This window comes from Oryza sativa, chromosome 1 (genome assembly GCF_034140825.1).
Source record: "Oryza sativa Japonica Group chromosome 1, ASM3414082v1".
NCBI lineage: Eukaryota > Viridiplantae > Streptophyta > Magnoliopsida > Poales > Poaceae > Oryza > Oryza sativa.
In genome coordinates, this window is record NC_089035.1 from 20,107,848 (window position 1) to 20,128,494 (window position 20,647).

The window sequence follows — 20,647 nt, forward strand, 5'->3', positions numbered from 1 at the left end:
TTTCATAACATCCCCAATTGTCTTGCTTACATGCTGAGCAGGACGATCCACGGGTATACTATTTGCTATTGTGCTGTAGTAACTTCTTCCCTTTACAATTGCATCAAATCTCTTCTTTATTGCCTTGATTTTGTGAGCTGTCTTGAATTCGAAGACAACTGATTTTGGTTTTGTCCAGAAGTGTTTGACGATAACATTCTTGACACTAACAATATTTTCTTCATGTTTCTCAGCCTCAATACGGAACTCATGGACCAAATCTTCAGCATCGTAAGCAGCGTCTTTCAGTTTTTTGAGCCAATTAGACGACCGGTCATTCCTCATAGCTTTATCACCCACTGTTTGTAACCAATTGTTGATCTCCTCAACTAGATCCTGGAGTTCCTGAAGATCGTTGCTCACACCTGCCATAGAGCTAAACTCTTTGATCACCAGTGGAGCTAAATTTTTACCCACAATATTCAATATCCCAGATACTAACGAAGCTTCCATTCCACCCATGTATCTTTTGCTCGTAACCTGAAAATTAATTTGAAATAAGCCAATAACCTTTAGACAAAAATACAATATGAGCTGTGCTATTGGATTTTTTACGTACATGATTATTTACTTTATATGATAATAAAGCATATTAAATATCCTCTAGAACGCTCTTAAGCTGTCACATGTCAAGCCTCCAAATATCATAAAAAATATCCTATAAATTCTACGAAAAAATAAAACATATGCCAATTGATTTCTCTTACCATGGTGGACACATTACATAGACCATTAGATCTATCCTTAGAATTAGAAACCAAGTAATACATATCTCTATCTTTGGCTCCTCCACCTTGGTTCCTTGCACAACACAACTCTGTACAACAACTATATGGAGCCAGCACAACCTAGACATCTACCTAAAAAAAAGAAACGCTACATGCCGAGATCCCGTTGGGACGGGATCCCTTTGTCCTCTGCCTATCCAAGGAAGTCGCAAGAGCTGAGCAGCAAGGCGGCGGCCACCGACGATGACTTCCGGCGCTGGCCGTGGAGGAGCACCTCCTCAGCGAGAGGAGGACGCGGTCACCGGCATCAAGCTCCAGCGTGGGGCGTGGAAAGTGGAGGACGCAGGCACTGGTGACGAGCTCCGACATGGGACATGGATGGTGGGGCCGCCGGCAACGAGCTCCGGTCATAGTAAAATTAGCCGGACCGGTCACTGAAACGCTCGAGCACCTGGTTCACCAGGTCACTGGTCCAACAGCCGGTTCGTCCAGTCCGAGTGCTGAACCAGAAGAAGTTTATTTAGCATGCATATCTCCTCTCAACAGCATGAGCAAGCCAGTTGGTTGGTAGTGGTGCTTAGTTTCCATATTAGCAGCGAGAGTTCGCTCTCCCCCTGCGCCTCTTTTTCTCACCATTTTACAATAAAATGTATTGGGCTGCTTAGTAAGCATCACGGGCCTAAATAGACTAGCCCATATGTTTGGCAAAAAGAGAAAACCGCCAGTCCAAAACAACCTAGGTGGCCGGTTTTCACGTAAAACCGTCCGGTTCACGCGGTTCGCAACGGTCCAATTGCATGTCCGGTCTTTCTAGCAAACCGACCCGACAAGGATGGTGGTTCCGGTTTTTTCTGGTTCAACCATTGGCCCGGTCCAGTTTTTTTTGTACTTTGGCTCCGGCGTGGGACGTGGACGGTGGAGGACCTGCTCAATGAGGAGGATGCAACTGCCACCACCGACCTCTAACGTGGGGGGGTGGACAGTGGAGGGCTTGCTCAACACGGAGGACACGACCTCTGGCGTGGCCATGGATGGTAGAGGACCTGCTCCTCGTCAACTACATTGCCGCGCACGGAGTATCATCTAGTCTCTCACAAGTATCGTCTGATACCTCACAAGTATCACATGACACCTCACATGAATTATCCGATACCTATAGGTATCAGAACCCGATATCATAAGTATCGCGTGGTATCTCGCAAGTATCACCTAATACTTCATAGGAATCATCTTATACCCACCGGTGTCAGAATGTGATATCACAAGTATCGTGTTATACCTCGCAAGTATCACCTGATACCTCATAGGAATCATCCGATACTCACCAGTATTAGAACATGATACTCACTGGTATTAGTACTTGATACCTCGCAGGTATCACCCCGTTCGAATAGGATCCCGGGGTATAAAAGCCCCCGAAAAAAAAAATCATTGCGGACCCATCACTGCTAGTTCGGTGTGATGCTTGCCTGAGGCAAGGGCAAAGGCAAGGAGATGGGAGAGCCAAAATCGATTGGAGGGATGCAGAGCGGTTGGCTCAGGGTCTCCTTGCAGGAAAATAGAGGCAGAGGAAGAAGATGAGAAAGGGGCAAAATGGACTTTTCACATCATGTACCCATGCGAGCATGCCTACATGTCACACCACGTATGCAAAAGTGAAAAATAAAAAAGTGAATTACTCGGGTGGGAAGAAGTCGGTATATCACATTGCATATGCTATGTCATCACATTAAGCCACTCGGTTGGCTAAGATTGTAGTTCTTGACTATATGTTTAGGCCCCGTTTGGTAGGGCACCAAACTCCAACTCCCAACTCTAAACTCCAACTCCAGTGAGAGCTAGCTCATATAGAAGTTAAAGTGGGTATAAAAATGTTTGGCTAGATTGGTTAGCTCCACTCTACCACATCCCTTGTTGGCATTTCGTCGAACATATCGTTAGCGTCGCCTTGTCATGGCCGCGGCCGCCGCCGCCGCGGCCACACGCGCGTCGCCCGCGTGCCGCCGCCCGCACGTCGCCGCCTGCGGCCCCTCGCGGCCGACGCGACTTGGCCGCCGCCACCGACGCACTGTCGCCCGCCGCCGCCACCGCCGACGCGGCTGACCGTCAGGAGGAGATTGGGGAGGAAGATGGAGCAGCTGTCGGGAGGAGGTTGGAGAGGAAGATGGAGAGGAGAACGGGAGGAGAGGAGTAAGATGGGGTAGTTCAATGGCATTTTTGTGTAAATATACTAAAAAAATTAATGGCAGTGGGTCTTTTGAGGTGGAGTGGAGCTGCGGACTAGCAAAAATCCAGCTCTACCCCCGTAGTACAAATTTGTGGAGCAGCTCTGCTAACTCTGCTAAAAAACTGAAGAATCTATACCGTTTGGCATAGCTCCAGCTCCAGGTAAGTTGGAGTTGGGAGCTAGAGCTGTGCCAAATGAGGCCTTAGTTGTTTCCCAAATAAACACATAGTCAGGGCTACACCTATTAGGTGCATCTATTCGATACACCTGCTTATTCATCTATTCGATACACCTATTTATTTAATCTATTTGACAAGCCCTCCACAGCTTCTTTGCAAGATATCAAAATGAGGATTCAAGAAGTAAGCACTCGGGAAGCCTTCAGGAAGATGAAGCACTCAGTATTGATCATGAACCACGAAGACTGGAACTCGGCTATGAAGGTCTTGGGGGCTACTGTGGAAAATATGGATACCAGGTACCCACATGGCCTCTATATTCTACTAGAGATAGGAGTGGGCCAAGTCCATATATTATGTAATAGTGTAGGATACTGTCATAGAATTGCCTTTTGTTCTACGGCAGGGCCTAGAGTCCCTGTTAAATACTACCATGTAATAGATTAGGAAACTGATACCATATTCAACTAGTTTTTCCACTTTGTAACCCTGTCCCCCAACCTACCATGTAATAGATTAGGAAACTGATACCGTATTCAGCTAGGTGGGCAGGGAGCCCTCCAAGGGCATAAGAACTACTAGATCGTTAGATCAATACAATACCCAGCGGATACAATCCCCAAAAAGGAGTAAGATATTACCTCTCATTGAGGGGCATAAACCAATCAAACCATTATTCTCGAGAAACCTACCAAAAATATGTGAAAAGTTGCCCCGGGCTCTCCCGGCACTGGTCTGGGTTAGTTGGGTTTCTACCCTGCGCACCACATGGCACATGATGGGCCTGGCGATCCCCAACCTACCTGAGACAGCGCCACAGCTCCTATTTTGCCCAGTTGGCGAAATCGGGTGTCACAAGGCATGCGCGATGCGTGTCCAGACTCTGGTTGTCCCTAATGACTCAGCGTTAGTGTCTTTGCCACATCTTTTCAACCCCAGGCCACTTGGAGTTTCCCCCCATAAACCTATTTCATTTATGGCAGTGAACGTTTGCCCACAGTTGGCAGAGGGGCACGTTCACTACTCAACAAAGCCTTCTGGTCGTGTCCCCGCGTCCCTGAAAGCGAGGTTCTCGAAGATGTCTTTGACGAAAAGTAGGAAATATGTATATCTTATTTGTCTTGACGCTCTCCTCAAGGAAAGAGATGCATCTCACACGGGTATAGGAGGGCCCGGGTCCCAGACCAGGCTGGGACACCGGCTCTCTTTGCCTATAATTTTAAGATTTAGATTTTATACGTCTCGAGGCTCCTCCCAAGCTGGTCCCCTACAAGGACATAGGGGGCCCCGGATCCCAAGCTGGTCTGGGATTCAGGCTCCCCTTCGTACATTTTCTGAAGACATAAATCTTGTACGTCTCGACACTCTTCTTGAGGCAAGAGGTGAGACATACAAGGGCAAAGGTGGGCCCGGGTCCCGGGGTGGGCCAGGATCCAGGCTTCCCTCAGCCTTAATCTTAAGATGTATATCTTGTGTCACAGCTAGGCAATGGCTGACGATTATACGGATGGAACGAACGAGGCCGCAGCCTCCACTGTCGTGATTGGCGAGGTATGGTGATGAATTAGTATAGAAGAAAGAAAGAAATGTGCAGTAGAGAAAGAGGGCACGCAAGGAGGAAGAAGAGAACCGAGGGAGAAAACAAATATAGGAGATTAGAGATTGATTTAACTCTTTCTTAATTCCTCCTTAACGATTACATCTCTTTGAATAAACTCTAACTCTTAGCCAAACAAACAGCTACCAAACTAAAAGGCTTATCTATAACAAACCAAAACCGAAAAGATTAAGGAACTCGCTCCTTCGACACCGTGCGCCTGCTGCCGAGATCGTCGATGATATGGAATGTCCCCCCACATGACATCTCTCCCCTCCTTGTGAAGCAGCTCGTCCTCGAGCTGAAATGATGGATACACACGGCGAAATTCATCCATAGAAACCTAAGACGCCTCTTCTACTGGCAAATCAACCCATTGCACCAAAATTTTACGAATGCCACGACACACTCGAGCTCACACAATCGCAGCCACCTGAGGCACCACACGCCCATGATCTAAGAGTGGCAGTGGGGGTGTCGAAGAGGCGGATCACCACAAAATGGTTTCAGTAGACTGACGTGAAAAACATCATGCAATAGAGAACCAGCAGGCAGCCGCAGCTTGTAATCAACATCTCCGGTCCGCGCAAGCACTTGATAAGGCCCATAAAACTTAGGATTAAGCTTAGAACGGGAAGGCACTCCCAGAGAGACCGCAGAACGCCGAAGCAATCGCAACCACACACAATCTCCAGTATGGAAGACCAAGTCACGGTGCTTGGCGTCATAGTATTTCTTATAAACCTGTTGAGCTTGTTCCAATCGATCACGAATATCAGCCAAAAAATCATCCCAATTACACATAACTGATCTAGGGCCGCCACCTTGGCTGTACCTGGCTCATATGATTGAATTGTTGGGTGATCCCTGCCATAGACAACTTTGAAAGGTGTCTCCTTCAGCGATGACTGAACGGAAGTATTGTAACAAAATTCTGCCCACGGAAGCGACTGAAGCCACTTGCGAGGACGATCACCAACTAAACAACGTCGATACATAGCAATTGCCTTGTTTACTGCCTCTGTTTGCCCGTCCGACTGCGGATGAAAAGCTGAACTCATGTGCAGCTGCACATTTGCTAGACGATAAGTTCTTGCCAAAAGTGGCCTGTAAAAACATTTGCTAGACGATAAGTTCTTGCCAAAAGTGGCCTGTAAAAACCGGATCTCGGTCACCGACAATCGACACCGGAATGCCATGCAGATGGATGATATCATCAAAGAAAGCGACAGCTACTGAAGCAGAATAAGGGTGCCCAAGCGCGATGAAATGTGTGTACTTACAAAAGCGATCAACAACCGACAAAATCACTGATTCACCATGAACCTTGGGAAATCCTTCCATGAAATCCATAGAGATGTTCGCCCAGACTTCGGTCATAATCGGCAAAGGTTGTAGCGAGCCAGCGGGGTGCAAATGTTCCACTTTGTTCTTCTGGCAAACCGTATTGACTTGCACAAACTCTTGGACCATCGCGCGCAAGCGAGGTGTATGTAAATCTGCCTTTACACGATGCAGTGTCTTCTGTATCCCTTCATGGCCGGTATTGTGGGCTGCTGCAACGACAGTGTGGAGGTGTACCGAATCTAGCGGCAAGTATATCTTCCCACCAAATGTTAGGAGGCTATCAATCTCCCCCCAAGGCCCCTCCATTGTACCAGCATGTAGTTGCTCCCGGAACACCATTCTCCGCTCAGAGTAGGTCGAACAACTCAAATTAGGGGGCGAAAAGTGCTATAGCCTGCGGCACAGTATCGGCATCGCAGCAGGACAAGGCATCAGCGACATTATTTTGACGGCTTGGCTTTGTACTCCACCCGGAAATGAAATTCGAGAAGCTTGCTCACCCATGCGTGTTGTGGAATTGTCGACAACCACTAGTCCAGCAAAAATTTCAGATCAATTCACATGAATCAACTGATGATTATCAGGAGCAATGGCTGCAGCGGCCATGCAGACACGGTGACGCCATGCAAACAGAAATTATTTTCAGTTGAGAACACGACGCAGGCGCCGTTGTGGAAACACAGATATGGCGATGAGAATTTTACTGGACCGATAAAGATAGATTGAGATATAGCAAATTCTATGGCTATTTGGATGGACTTTAAGGATAAAAAGGTGGGTGCTAACCACCTTAAGTGAATAAAAGGCACACATTTACTTTAATGAAATCTAAGGGTCATAATGATATGATTTAATCAATCAACGCTCGGATTTTTCTAATTAACGTGAGACCTCCTAGGAAGTGCCCAATTAGTAGAAAATATAGAGTATAAATAGATAGATTGATTGATAGATTGATATAGATAGATAGATATATAGATAGATAGATTGATTGATTGATTGATTGGTGGGATATCATCAAATTTCATTGGTGAGATCAGCGGGACTGCTTGGCACTACAATATATATCCAAAATCTATGGATGAATATAATGGGATATATACAAATCAGCATCAAAAAAAAAAAAGCAAGTGCCATGGTAACAATTTTTTTAGTGATTCAACACAACGATGAATTTCTTGAAATACTACAAGCTTAGTTGTCTAAGGATGTGAAAATCGTGCATGTTGGATTTGTTAATTCGGTTGATAAGATGACAAAGAAGAAATCATTCTACTCATAAAGTTCGGTGAGTTTGATTTATCTATTTAATGATGATGTATGTTATCTGGCCATGGATTAGATCAAATGAAATTTAAAATGAAAGACGCAGGAAGAACACGTTCTTCAGAGGTGCCAGTTAAGGAGCCATCGAATTTTGTTTGAGCGATCCAATTTTGTTTGGCAAGATGTCTCAGATCAAATTTAAGACTGAAGATAGGAAGTGAACATGATTCACCGTTTGTCGCACTACTAGAAAAAATGTATTTGCAGGCGGCATCTATTTTCATAGGCGGTAAATCCACCCGCCTACGAAAATATTTCCAGTCAACAAAAAACAAACACCGCCATCGGCGCCGCCGCCGGCCTCCCCCTCCCCTCGATGGCTCTCCTGCTCCGTTCGCCGCTGCTGCTAGAGGTGAGCGCCGCCAGCTGGCTCCCCCTCTTCCTGCGGCGGCTGTCGTCGTCCTCGCGGCCGACGGCGGAGGAGAGTAGAGCTGAGGGAGAGGAGAGGGAGGGAGCCGCACATCCCCTCCGGCTGCGCTGCCGCCGACGCCCTTCCCCTCCACCCGCGCCGCCATCGACCCCTCCGCCTGCATCTCCACCGACGCCCCTCTCCTCCACCGAATCTGGGAGGAGAGGAGAGGGGAGGGGTAGCAATGCGGCCGGCGGTAGTCGTCGTCGTCGCGTGCGCGGTAGGTGCCGTCATCATCGTGCGGCCGACGCCCTCCGCCCACGCCGCTACCGATGACCCCCTCCGCCCTCGCTGTCGGCTCCTCGTCGTTTGTGCCTTGCCTCCTCGCTGCCAATGACCCCCTCCGCCCGTGCCGCCGCCTCCTCGCTCGGTCATGCCTCGCCTCCTCGTTACCGATGACCCCCTCCACCTGCGCCGCCGCCTCCTCCTCGCTCGGCCATGCCTCGCCTCCTCGCTGCCGAAGACCCCCTCCACCCACGCCGCCGCCGCCGCCCCTCCCCTCCGACGGATCTGGGAGGGGAGGGAAGGAAGGGGAGGGGAGGGGAGGGAGCCAGAAATGAGAGAGAGAAGGAAAAATGAGTGGTGCTGGAGAGGATAAAATGGGAGAGAAGATAAGGATGGGGTTAGGACTTAGATTTTTTAGGTAGGCATTATTTTTGCAGGCGGACCACATAAGGTTCCGCCTGCAAAAATCATACTCCCTCCGTTCAAGTTTGATCGTCATATTTTGGCTTGACACACAGACCAATGACAGGAAACGCACTTATCATCTTTCTAATCTACTCATTATTGCACTTACATCTATCTAATCATAATGGCCCATGCATGCACGACGGAACCAATGATCTGTAGCTAACTGTGATTGCCATTAATTTTGCATGCATGCAACAAGCTTTTTTAGACTGCTCCCGAGGCGTCCGCGCGCAACCTGATTAATTTCGCACGCGAATAGGAACGGCCAGCGCATCGGACGAGATGGAACGGCTGCCGACTGCAAATGTGACGATCAAAATTGAAAATACAATTTTTTGAAATATGACGATCAAACTTGGACGGAGGGAGTATTTTTCTAGATGGACCACTTAAGAGGTCCGCCTACGAAAATAAATGCATTTTCACTGGTGGATCTCTTAAGTGGTCCGCCTGGAAAAATTGATTTTCGTAGACGAACGGTAAGCTTCACCGGTTTATATTTTCGTAGGCGGCCATTTGGCTCCGAAAGTCATACCCGCGGGAAAAAATAAAAGGTCAACGTCGCTAAAAATCATTTTTCTAGTAGTGTCGAACCCATCCAACCTTTGTTTCCTAAAGAGAGAAGTTGTTCTTTGAGAACTTTGTACTGATATGTTGTCCTATCCTGCAGCATTCTCGCTACACCACCACCATTAGACTAGTTCTATCGCCCTCTTGCACGCTATTAGATCAGGAAAACAAGCATTCTTAACTGACGGTAGAAATTATCAAGCACCACTGATAAAGGAGCCTTCTATCAATCGGTACCACACCAACTACACCTTGCCTGTTCAAAGTTATAAATGCCCCATCAGCATTAGCATTCACCCATTCAAGCGGGGGCTTCTTTCATGTATACGTAATCGTCTGAAAAAATGACAAATAGTCTAACATATGGCCGTCCAAGTTGGTGAGTTTTTTATGCAACTAGACCATCCTATGTTTTGCCAATAATGGTCATAGCTTAGTTTTTATTTTTTTTTGAGTGCAGGTCATAGCTTAGTTTGTGAGAAAGACTTTTTTTTTTTTTGAAAACACATCACACTTTATTAAAAGACAGCGTTTAGGGGAATTGAATTCCCGAAACATCACCCAGGATAAACATAAGAGTTGGACCATCTTTAACAAGAGAGGTCAGCTGAAAAAAGGAAGCAAACTTCCTAATGAAACTAAGCAGCAATGGAGCAAATCCACAGGGTACTACGGCAATGCCGCGACGACTGCATCCGAGGGCCTATATTGATGTGCACTCCGCTTGACAAACCGGAAAGCCCCTACGGTTGCCTCCACGGAAACGACACATATGAGAGGTTTGCTGCGAAGCCGTAGATTTTGGTGTAAGCATCACCGGACTCCGCAAAAGATTTCCACGGAGTTCATCGTTGAATCTGAGGAGCTCATACTGTAATCCTGCAAACCAAGATTGCAAATCCAATCTGTGCTCAACCCGAAACGATAAACCCTGCATGGTTAGTGCTGTGAGACAAAGAGGAAGAACTTCCCCAAATCCAGCCAACCAATGACTCAATCCAAAGATGGTGGCGAAGAATTCGCTGTCTTGGTAACACGATGGAGAGGATTGAAGAAGAGGAGACCATCCATACCGCATCCACGCCAGCACTGCAGGTCGCATCCGCACCACAGCGGTCGTCGCAGGCCGCATTGGCACAGCACCGCCGCCGCGAGGAGCAACGGCGCAGCTGCCGCCGCCGCGAGCCGCAACCTCGCAGGCGCCGCCGCCGCGAGCAGCATCCGTGCAGCCGCCGCCGCCACGGGCAGCAGCCGCGCAGCCGCAGCCGCCGCCTCGACCGCGGGTCGCAACCGCACAGCCGCCGCCTCCGTGGACCGCAACCAAGTCGCCGCCGTGAACCGCATCCGAGCAGCTACCGCCTCCGTGGACCGCCTCCAAGCCGCCGCCACCGCCGCGGACCGGATCCGCGCTGTCGCCATCGTCTCGGGTCGTTTCCGCGTCGCCATCGCCGTCACAAGCTGCATCCACGTCGCAGCCGCCGTCTCCAGCTTCCATACCGCACCAACGAGAAAAGAACGGGAAGAACCCGACCTAACGAGATTAGCCCGACTACTGTACTAAACTAGGGGAGGGGGACGACCCCTCTTCCTCCCGCCGCCGGTGACGAGTCCGCCGGAATCGAGGAGGAAGAGGGGTCGAGAAAGGGGATTTTTTCTGTAGCAGGCGAGAGAGGGTTCAAGAGAGAAGCAGAGAGGCTGTGAGAAAGACTTTATTCTTCCTATATATGATAGCTCAGCGAGTATCTTGACCAAGCTAATCCAATCATGTCGCTTTTCAAAAAAATCATCCCAATTAGTGTAGCAGTCAGCCAAATCACCATCTTGTCTTGAATTGCTCTTTGTCCACTTGTTATTCCGTGTACGCTGTTTACAAAGAAGTCCGTTGATGCTCTCAAAAAAAAAAAAAGAAAAGTCCGTTGATATTTTTTTTAATTACACAGTACTCTTACCTAGGATGTACTATGTATACTGAATAGTCTAAAGGACAGTGTAGAAATTAGAGCACCCACAATGGTAAAGTAAGGTGCTATCTATAAAACATGTACATCTCAGCAATAGACTAGATTAATAGTAAATCACCTCAACAGTATGTCTACATGGTTATCTATAGCTCTCTTATGCATTGCCTCGTTTTTCTCTATAGACTATCTCTATGTTAGTAGATAGCTTTGCTCTCTCTCTTCATTTAATATCTTCCAAGTAGGAAAATATGCTGACATGGATTTCTTATAGAGAGCTTATAGATAACCATTGTGGGTGCCCTTAGGGGTAACTTGAGCACGTGATTAATGTAATAAATGATACATCGCTTTTGGATTGACGATTCTCTGATTTGGCAGATAAGATCGGTGACACAAGCAACCGGGATGAGCTTCGGATTCCTTGCTACCATCCAGGGGCGGATCCATGATTATAGGAGGATGGTGTCACTACTACTCCATTGGAACCGACTGGATTCACTCCAACATTTAATCCATATATATAGTGAAATATCACGAGTATACTTGTTTAAACATTGTTAGTGGAAAAAAAATAAAACGGATTCCCTTAATAGAGGGTTTCCGTAATATGTGGGTGATTTGTTGCAACAGCGCATGTAGTAGGGCGCGTGGTGGGGACGGTGCGGAGGCGATGGGCGGCGCGATGCATGCAGTGGCGGACGCAGGATTAAAAACTAGATGGGCCGAAGATGCTCGCTTCATAACCAGTAGTAAACGCAACATTTTATACTTCATATTGTTCTACCACATGTAAAACTGACTACAAATTTCGTTAACTATCACAAGCATTTGCCCGGTCAATCTACACTTTTCATCTTCTCGTTGGAGGCTGAGACTGATTAAAAGGGTATGTCAAATGAGAAAATGAAAAATATAGATTGATTCTACCAAATAATAGTGGTTAGTGGAGCTAGCTATCACTAAAAAATTCTAATAGAACTATGCCTAATTGGAAATCAAAGTGGGAAATTAATTAACCTTGTTCTCGAGGCGGTTGTAATCAGCGAGGTCCAAGATGTCCTCGATGTCGTAGAAGGCGGAGCGAAGCCTGCAAGCCCACTGCTCCATGTCTGTTCTCAGCTGCTTCTGCTCAGGAGGGATCGTCCTCTCAGCGTGCTCCAGCAGCAGCGCCAGCCGCGGGAGAATCGTGGACTCCATCCTCTCCCTCTCCATCTTCTCCTCCCCCAACCGGAAAGAAAGAAACACAACAACAATAGCGTGACCATAGGATCGAATCTGAGAGAGATGTAGAGCAGACGAGACGAGCGACGAAGCAACCAAATAAACCTGGACGTAGATGGTCTCCTTGGCCCGCTCCTCCGACAGGCGGCAGGCCGGCAACGGCACTGGCGCACCACGGCAGTCGGCCGATGCCCCACGGCGAGGCGGGCAGTGTCGAAACAAAATTTCGGCAATACTAAAAGGGGGTGGCTATCAAGTTAGAAAAGTGGATGGGTTTGGAGACAAAGGATTTATACAGGTTCAGGCCTTCTTATTCAAGAAGTAATACCATACTCCTGTCCGGGGATGAATCCGCCGAGTGTATTATTGAATGTATGATCTCCAAGAAAGAACATGTCCCAAGAAGGACTCGGACCCCTCCTTATATAGGGGGAGGTGTCCGTATTACAATGGTATAACTCATATCCGTAACAAAATATGAGTTACAGATAAAATACAATCGTAACCGACTAAATCTCCGGGTATTTCCTTGTCGTACAAGTTAAGAAACAAACCCGAGATACAATAAAGATATTCTATCTATATTCGGTATCCTATATCTAGTCTAAATATAACCGCCGTGTAGATATGGGGTATCCATAATCTCCACAGTAGCCCCAGAGACCTTTGCAGTCAAGTAACTTGCTCAAGAATGATAATCCGAGTGCTTCAATTTTTCCTGCTGAGGCCTTCCGAGTAACAAAAACGAAGACGGTAAAAGGCGAAAAATAAAAAACATGGTGCATCGAATAGATGCACCTAATTAGGTGTAGCCCCCGACTATATGATTAGTTAAAAAACTAAACATGTAGTCAAGAACAAAATAATTGCATAATCATGCATCATATGACAAAAGCATATGCGGTGTCCAACAAGACATTCAGCCGACTGCTTTCTAGTCATAGTAAAAAGAATCCGAGTGAATAACACTCTAAAAGGTTCTCAAATGAACATATTCAACAGGAATCCGAGTAAAAACTCTGAAGATAATCCATCAAATGTTATAAAAATTATGGTAAGAGTCATAGCCTAAGCTATTAGACTTATTAATTACCATAATTAAAATAGGCATACAACACGCCAAGAGAATAACCATTGTAAAAACCAGTCATCTCAAATCAACCCAGACAGCTTTTGCAGCCTAAAAAAGCTTACAAAAATAGTATAACACTTTTCTGTCGGGTACCTTTTAATTTGCATTGTAATAATTCCAAAGAATTATATAACCGCATTAAAAAGGATTTTATCAGCATTGGGCCACACCATTGCGAGCATAAATTGCCAAAGCAAAAATGCCTAAGTCCCTAAGGAGCATAACGGGCCACGCTGTTAATAATATTGGGCTGAAGTACTGTTTAGGCCTAGGCCCATTAGCACCCCCGAAACCCTTAACAAAAAAACCCGAAGTCTAAGCAACGCTTCGTCTTCCCCGCCGGAACTCTCGCCATTTCCCCCATTCCTTGCTACAGTACAGAACTGCGCCGGCGAAACTAGGGTTCGCCATTCCGCCCCAATCCACTTCCAAAAGTCCACAAAAAAATCCTCCACGCATCCCACCGCTTCGATTCCACATCTCTCCCCAGCCATCCCTTGAACCAAATCAGCTCATTCGGATCGAATCGATGGCGGAAGAAAAGGAAAGCTTTGAAAGCCAATGGGCGCCATCCGACGTGACGGAGGAGAACTTGAAGGAGATGGTGGCGCACGGTGTTCTCCCAGCAAAGGAGATTGTCGAAACATGAATTCGGCAATAATAAAACGGGGTAGCGCACGAGACCTAAAAGTGGATGGATGTGGAGACAAAGGATTTAGACAGGTTCAGGCCCTCTCAATGAGAGGTAATACCCTACTCCTGTTTGGGGAATTGAATCCGCCGGGTGTATTATAGATCTGACGATCTAGTTGTCTCATGCCCCCTAGAGGGCCTCCTGCCCACCTTATATAGGGTGGGGGGCAGGATTACAAGATAGAAACCTTAACCAATACGGTATCGGTTTCCTAAATCAGGACTTTAGGCCGTTCCGTAATATACAAGGAAACGTAACACCCAAGTCATGATCTGTTACATATTACATAGATATAAGTTATCCCCTATAACTAGTCGGATAACCATGCCGTGTGGGTATGGGGTACCCATAATCTCCACAGTAGCCCCTGAGACCTTCACAGTCGGAAAGATAACCTTCTCTCGAACTAGATTACTCCAAAGCCGAGTGCTTCAATCATCTTCGTCATGGTCTCCCGAGTACTTTTACCAAATCTGAAGACTGTGGAGGGCTGAAAAATATAGTCAGGTGCATCGACTAGATGCACCTAATAAGTGTAACCCCCGACTATGTGGTTAATCGAACAAACCAAACATATAGTCAAGGAATAAATAATCCAACCAACCGAGTGGTTTTGATAATTATAGTCAACCAAGCGACTTAATATTAATATGTAGCATATGCGGTGTGAATCCCTGAATAATATGATCCAAGTGATATACCGACTGCTTTGTAAAATATGATGAGTGTAACCTAAAGTTGGCTACATTATTGAAAATTCACATAGCAAAATAGCTATAAAGAAGCTTGTATGTTGTGAATAAAGAAATTTCCAAAGTATTGGGCATACGCCATGCGCATACTGCTTTAACAGATGTGCTTAAGTCCCTAGAAGACACATGGTTCCACCACACCTGGAAATATATGGCATATGTGGTATAAAATCCGAGTAAATAAACTCATAAAGGATTTACCAACCGCCTGAAAAATGATCACAATATATAATCAGCCTAAGCCATAATATTGGTCAATAAAAATGCACACTTACGTAGCAAAAAGCAATGATATTGTATTCAATCAATTGCTTAAAAACCCAAACAGCACCATGACTATATAAAAAAGTCAGCGGGCCAGCTATATAAAGCTTTACTGTTTGACACCTTTTAAGATGCATTGTACCAACTCCTAAAAAGTTGAGTAACTGCGGTATAAAAGGATTTTAAGGTATTGGGCACTTGATCACGCGCACTTTGGCCTAAGCAAAAAGTGCCTAAGTCCCTAAAAGAACGTGACAGGCCACACCTGAAAATATGGGCTGCAGACATATTAGGCCTAGGCCAAAAAATATGCCTTCGACACCCTTTAAAGGATGACGCATGTAACATGCTCCCGAGTAATAAATCTTCCGGGTAATATAGACCAAGTGTAGCTCATATGAATAGCTTCTGATCTGAATGATTATCCCTTATGGGATACTCCAAAATAAATATAATAATTGAATCCCGACTGGCGCAAGTATTCGGTTGATAGCCCTTACGGGGAATAATAATTGGTCCAGTCTTTGAGCATAGAAAATAGACTCATGACTATGAATCCATGTGGAATGTATCCGGAACAAGTCCAAATTGGAGATATAATCCTCACGCTTGAGTTGATGAGCCCCTGAGCATATAGCTTGTCCTTCTGTCATAGTCAAAATTGTCTATTGGCAATAGCTGTCGCGACCGGGAAAATTGCCTTTTCCCGAACGCTAGTGTATTAATCCCCGTCCCAGGAAAAGCCGGGGTACACCATACAAACATGATATAAAAGACACATCTTTATTACATCGATAATATTTACATTATTACAAAGGCGCTTCAGGCCTGACAATCAAAAATAAACAGCAGCGGACTAGCGGGCCTACGGCTCCATCTTCACAGGCGCTCAACTGGGGTATAAGCCAGGACTCCACCTAAGACATCTTCTCCAAAGCTTCTCTTACTGAAGAGGGGAAAGATTGAGCAAGAATGAGTACAACCACAGTACTCAGCAAGTCACACCGGCAGATGCATGGTTAATGCAAGGGGGTACAAGGAGTAATAATATAGGGATTAAGCTTTTGCAGAAAAGCAGCATTTATAAGTCACTTAGTTGCCCAAAGCTATTTTATAAAGACGATCCTAGAGCTACACAGTATTATTAAACAAGGCCGTGAACCCTCACGAACCTGCCTTAACCCAAGGCCTACGATGATTCAGACCGAACTGGCAACCCGACCCTGGGTCCCAGCTCGTCCCAAGCCAACCCAGGCCAACCATTCCATATTTTAGTTGTTGAGCAAATTTTAAGAATTAAAACACTGACTTGGGTACATTGCTAGGCTTGCCCATATCCGAGGGCTCGGCTATTCGAATAGATTTACTCTGATCAGAGGTGTACATCTTTACCCACAAGACACATCTTTACTCCGCATTCCATGGCCTTGGAACCCGTCGTAAAGATGTGACATAGTTTCCAACCCATCCTAGCCTTAGACAAGAGTACCGACCCAATCCTACCTACGGCCGGGATACCCGGGACAGGCAGGCAGAACTGAGCCCCTAGCATTGGGCACCAACCCTCCGCCGTATGACATCTCGACTACCGAGCCGCAGCTCGTGTAGCCTTCATTTGCCCTGGAGAATGTCCATCGACGCCCGACTTCATCCATCTCCAATCCGTGTACTTTTGTTTATGACTAGACTGAGCCACAAACTAAGCCTTACCCATTAGACATGTGGAAGTACGGTAGTGCTTTGCAACAGAGGCCCGAGCTTTAGTCCTTATAGTGGCCGGGGTGCTACTTCCCATAACTGGCATGCACCCAAACCCCACCGAAAACAGGTTTTAGGGGTTTTGAAAGAGGAAGAGAGGTGTATGTCCAATTCCACCACAAACCAATAATTCCATAGTGTCCAAATGATATGAGAATTCCCAAAGTCTAAAGTTATAAAACCACCTAATGTTGCCTAATTATTCAGCGAAGCATCTACCTAAATTTATACTAGTGGAACCATGAACAGAGTACCCACTAGTTGGGGTTTTATTTATTCTAGGGTGAACAAGGTAATAATAATAACAATAACAATAATAAGGTCATAACAAAGGTAATTGGGCATGGCTAGATAAAACAGTGATAACGCGGGAATTTAAATAAAGCGGTAATGCAATAATTTAAATCAACATAATTTTACAAACTGGGATTCAATATGTTCAAGGATGATGTGACTTGCCTTGCTCAGAGAGAACGGACTTCCGATCCTTCGGCGACGACCACGAACCACGCTTCGGGAACCTCCGGAACGACGAAAGCTACGCGAAGCACACAAGCAAAGCTACAAGCCTATAAAGAAGCAATAACAATACATAAAAACAAAGCACAGGGTTCTTTAGGTTATAGCAAACATTAGGAGACTTGAACGGGTCGATTCAGAGTTCGTATGACCAAGATATGATCATCCGAAGTTTAATGCTGTTATATGGAGATTTGCGGATTATTGTAATTAGGTTTTGCAACTATAAAACATGTGTAAGCGCTAGCCTGGAAAAGACAGGAAGGCTGCGCCGTTGACATGCGGACCCCACATGTCAACCTAAAGGACCGCGGTAGACCGAGTGCACAGAGACGGTCCACGGGTCGACGGAAGCGGATCCCGTGTGTCAACCGAGGCGAGTGGCCGACAAACGGACTCCACTGGACACCACACGGACTGCACACGTGGAAACCACGCGGCTACCAAGCGGGCACACAAACACGGACACTACACGGTCACCACCCGCACACGTGAACGACTACCGACACCGGTACACGGGTACCGGGGTCGACGACCGCACAACGGGTACGGGGCGACGCCGAAAGGACGAGGGCGGGGAAGCGAGAGGACGGATCCTTACCACCACGCGACGAGGCGTGGGAACGACAACGACGAACGGGCGCGGCGGAGACAGACGGGCACAACGGAGACGAACGGCGAGGGGACGGCTTCGGCGGCGATCCTTGGACGAAGGCGAGACGCGGCCGGCACGGGGCTTGACGACGCGGAGCCGAGGGCGGAGACGAGGACGGGGCTGCAGCGGCTCGCTTGACGAACGCGGACGACGGACGAGAACGGCTCGACGGAGGGACGAACGCCACGACGACCGGGAACGACGAGAGGACGACGACGACGACGACGACCGGGACCGGCGAGGAGGCGACGAGGACAGCCGGCAGCGGCTGCACGGAGACGAGGACGACGTGGGACACGCCGCTGCGATGACGATGACGGAGGCGGCGCCGCGAGACGACGAGCCGGGCGACCGACGGGACGTCGATGACGAGAACGATCGGAGACGACGATGATGGCAGGCAGCAGCGGCTGAGAGGAGGAGGGGACAGCGTGGAACACGCCGCTACGACGTTGGTGATGGTGGTGGTGCAGCGGGGCGACGAGCCGACGAGGAGGAAGGAGAGGCCGGCGCGGAGACGACGGCGTTCCGGCGAAGTTCGGGCGAGGAGGAGGTGGTGCCGGGGATGAGAGCGGCGTCGTGGAGCCGAGGAAGGTGGTGGCGACGTCGACCGGCGCTCAGGCAGGGAGATAGAGGCGGCTGGAGGCGGCCGGCGCGAAGGAAAGAGGAGGACGACGGCGGGAACGCGCCTCCGGCGGTCACCGCGCGAAACGGAGGGTAGGCCGAGGGAGAGGGGGCAGCTGCGATGCTGGAGGAGGCGACGGCGCGGCCGGACGATGCTCCGGTGAGGAGGGAGAGGCGGCTGGAGGCCGGCCGGCAACGTGGGAGAGAGAGGGCGACGGTGGGGAGGTGGCTAGAGACCACGGGAGAGCTTGGGAGGAGACCAAAACGGTAGAACGCAAAGAGGGGGTTCTATTTTATAGGAGAGGAGAGGGAACCGGCCACGGGGGAGGTCGGAACGGCGGCGAGAACCACGGCCGGCGGCAATGGTTGGTGGCCGGAGAAAACGCGAGCGTTCCCGGCGATTGGGGGCGGCATTCAAGGGGGAAAACGGGGGAAATCGAAGAGGAATCAATGGGGATTAATTGCCCCTAATCAATTTGGTAAGAGCCGGCTTGAATAGAGCGGATTTAGAGGAGGAATGGCGCTAGGGCTCGCTCGGGAGAGGGAGAGAGGACGGCCGGGCGGGAGGAAGGGGACGACGCCCGCCTGACGCGCGGGCCCCACGCGGTCGGGCGGCGGCGTCAGCGCGCGCACGCGCGCGGCACGTGCGGGAGGGGAGCGGCTCGGGGGCTGGGGCGGCTTGGGCCGGCGGCCGGCCCAGGAAGAGAGGAGGGAGAGGCGGCTTGGGCCGGGCAGGCCGGGAGGGGAGGGGGGGGGAAGAGGCAGCCCGGGAGAGAGAGGGAGGAGGGAGCTGGGCCGAGAGGGGAGGAGGCCCAAGAGGAGGAGGGAGAGAAGGAGAGAAAGAGAGGGAGGAGAGGGAGACTTTGAACTGGGCTTGGCCCAAAGGAGGAAGAGGAGGGATTTTTAGCTTTTCTTTTTAATAAACTTTGATCAAGGTTGTTGTTGCTTAATAATTATTTCCGGTGCTCTGAAAATTCAAGTAAAATTTGAGGGCTCTTTTTAGACCAAGGAGAATTTAACAAAAATTCTCCGGGCCACGTTGGAATTTTTCTTGTACGTATTTTAGTGTTTGCCAATTTCTTTTCGCATTTTAATTAATTCTATTATGCCTTTTAGCGAATGATTTTTATTTCGGGATGAATTTATCAGGACGTGACAAATCCACCCCCCTTACAAGAATCTCGTCCCCGAGATTCGAGGAGGCTAGCAAGAAGATAGGTTGGGCGGTCTTCTCTTCTTGTCTGACTTCTTCCGCTCCGTCTTCTATAACAAACTTGCCTAACAAAACTTCTTCACTCTGGACTGCTTGGCTCGATCTCCTGTTGCAGATGGAATCTTCTCTTCACCTGACTTGTCCCTGGTTGAACCTTTAGCTGACTTCGACTGGGTTGCGGCACTTGAAGATAGGGCTTCAGTTCCAGAACTTTGCATAGTTCATATCTTTGGAGTCAACCTCATACAAGTTACCCACTTCATGTCATGCGTCGAGATCAGCTCGTCATTACTAAGATACCATGCTTGTCATCATTTAGCATTCAAAGTATTCCCTTACACATTCAGCCCTGACGTATTCTTTTTAGATTTCTCTTATCAATCACCTTTCGACCTACTTCTTTGCCCGATAATAAACACCTTTGCTGGTATCTTCTATCAATAACCTTTTGAACTTTGTCAACCAAGTACTCTTCACTCCAAGAGTTGTGGATGCTTTTGGTGACGATGCGGTCCTTTGGTCTGCTGCCTTTCAGTGAAACCTTCAAGTGTTTTGCCAAAAGCTGTACTGACTGTCTTTGTCTTTGATCCGAAAAAGACACATCTGAAATTCTTAATCCCAACAAATGTCTCTTTGGTTAATCGCTTGATTTTCTTTTCCATCCTCAGGTTGGTTATTAGTTCGAGGTTAGAATATAGTTCCTCTGGCACGAGACCCTAGGTCTCCTTTGTCAGTAAAC

The 20,647-nt window shown here is 47.9% G+C and overlaps 1 protein-coding gene and 2 long non-coding RNA genes across 3 annotated transcripts; all 3 read right to left on the reverse strand.

The window, feature by feature from the left end:
• Window positions 1-9,601: 9,601 nt before the first annotated feature.
• On the reverse strand, window positions 9,602-10,812 carry LOC107275287 (uncharacterized). Its single transcript, XR_010735033.1, has 2 exons — window positions 10,189-10,812; window positions 9,602-10,046 (listed from the first exon to the last, which is right to left on the reverse strand). It is a non-coding gene; the product is annotated as an uncharacterized lncRNA (long non-coding RNA).
• Window positions 10,813-11,570: 758 nt separating this feature from the next.
• LOC136351812 (uncharacterized) lies at window positions 11,571-13,305 on the reverse strand. Its single transcript, XR_010735037.1, has 2 exons — window positions 12,094-13,305; window positions 11,571-11,950 (listed from the first exon to the last, which is right to left on the reverse strand). It is a non-coding gene; the product is annotated as an uncharacterized lncRNA (long non-coding RNA).
• A 2,598-nt stretch (window positions 13,306-15,903) lies between these two features.
• On the reverse strand, window positions 15,904-19,109 carry LOC136355360 (proline-rich receptor-like protein kinase PERK14). Its single transcript, XM_066307869.1, has 4 exons — window positions 19,044-19,109; window positions 18,018-18,924; window positions 17,357-17,466; window positions 15,904-16,085 (listed from the first exon to the last, which is right to left on the reverse strand). The coding sequence occupies exons 1-3, from the start codon at window positions 19,107-19,109 to the stop codon at window positions 17,459-17,461; spliced, it is 981 nt and encodes a 326-aa protein (XP_066163966.1). The 3' UTR covers window positions 15,904-16,085; window positions 17,357-17,458.
• Between the last annotated feature and the right edge of the window lie 1,538 nt (window positions 19,110-20,647).

Coding starts and splice junctions, on each gene's coding strand:
- LOC136355360 (XM_066307869.1), bottom strand. CDS start 19,109: ATGCCGCCCCCAATCGCCGGGAACGCTCGCGTTTTCTCCGGCCACCAA. Junction 18,925..19,043: donor AACCATTGCCGCCGGCCGTG/GTTCTCGCCGCC, acceptor CGTGGTCTCTAG/CCACCTCCCCACCGTCGCCC.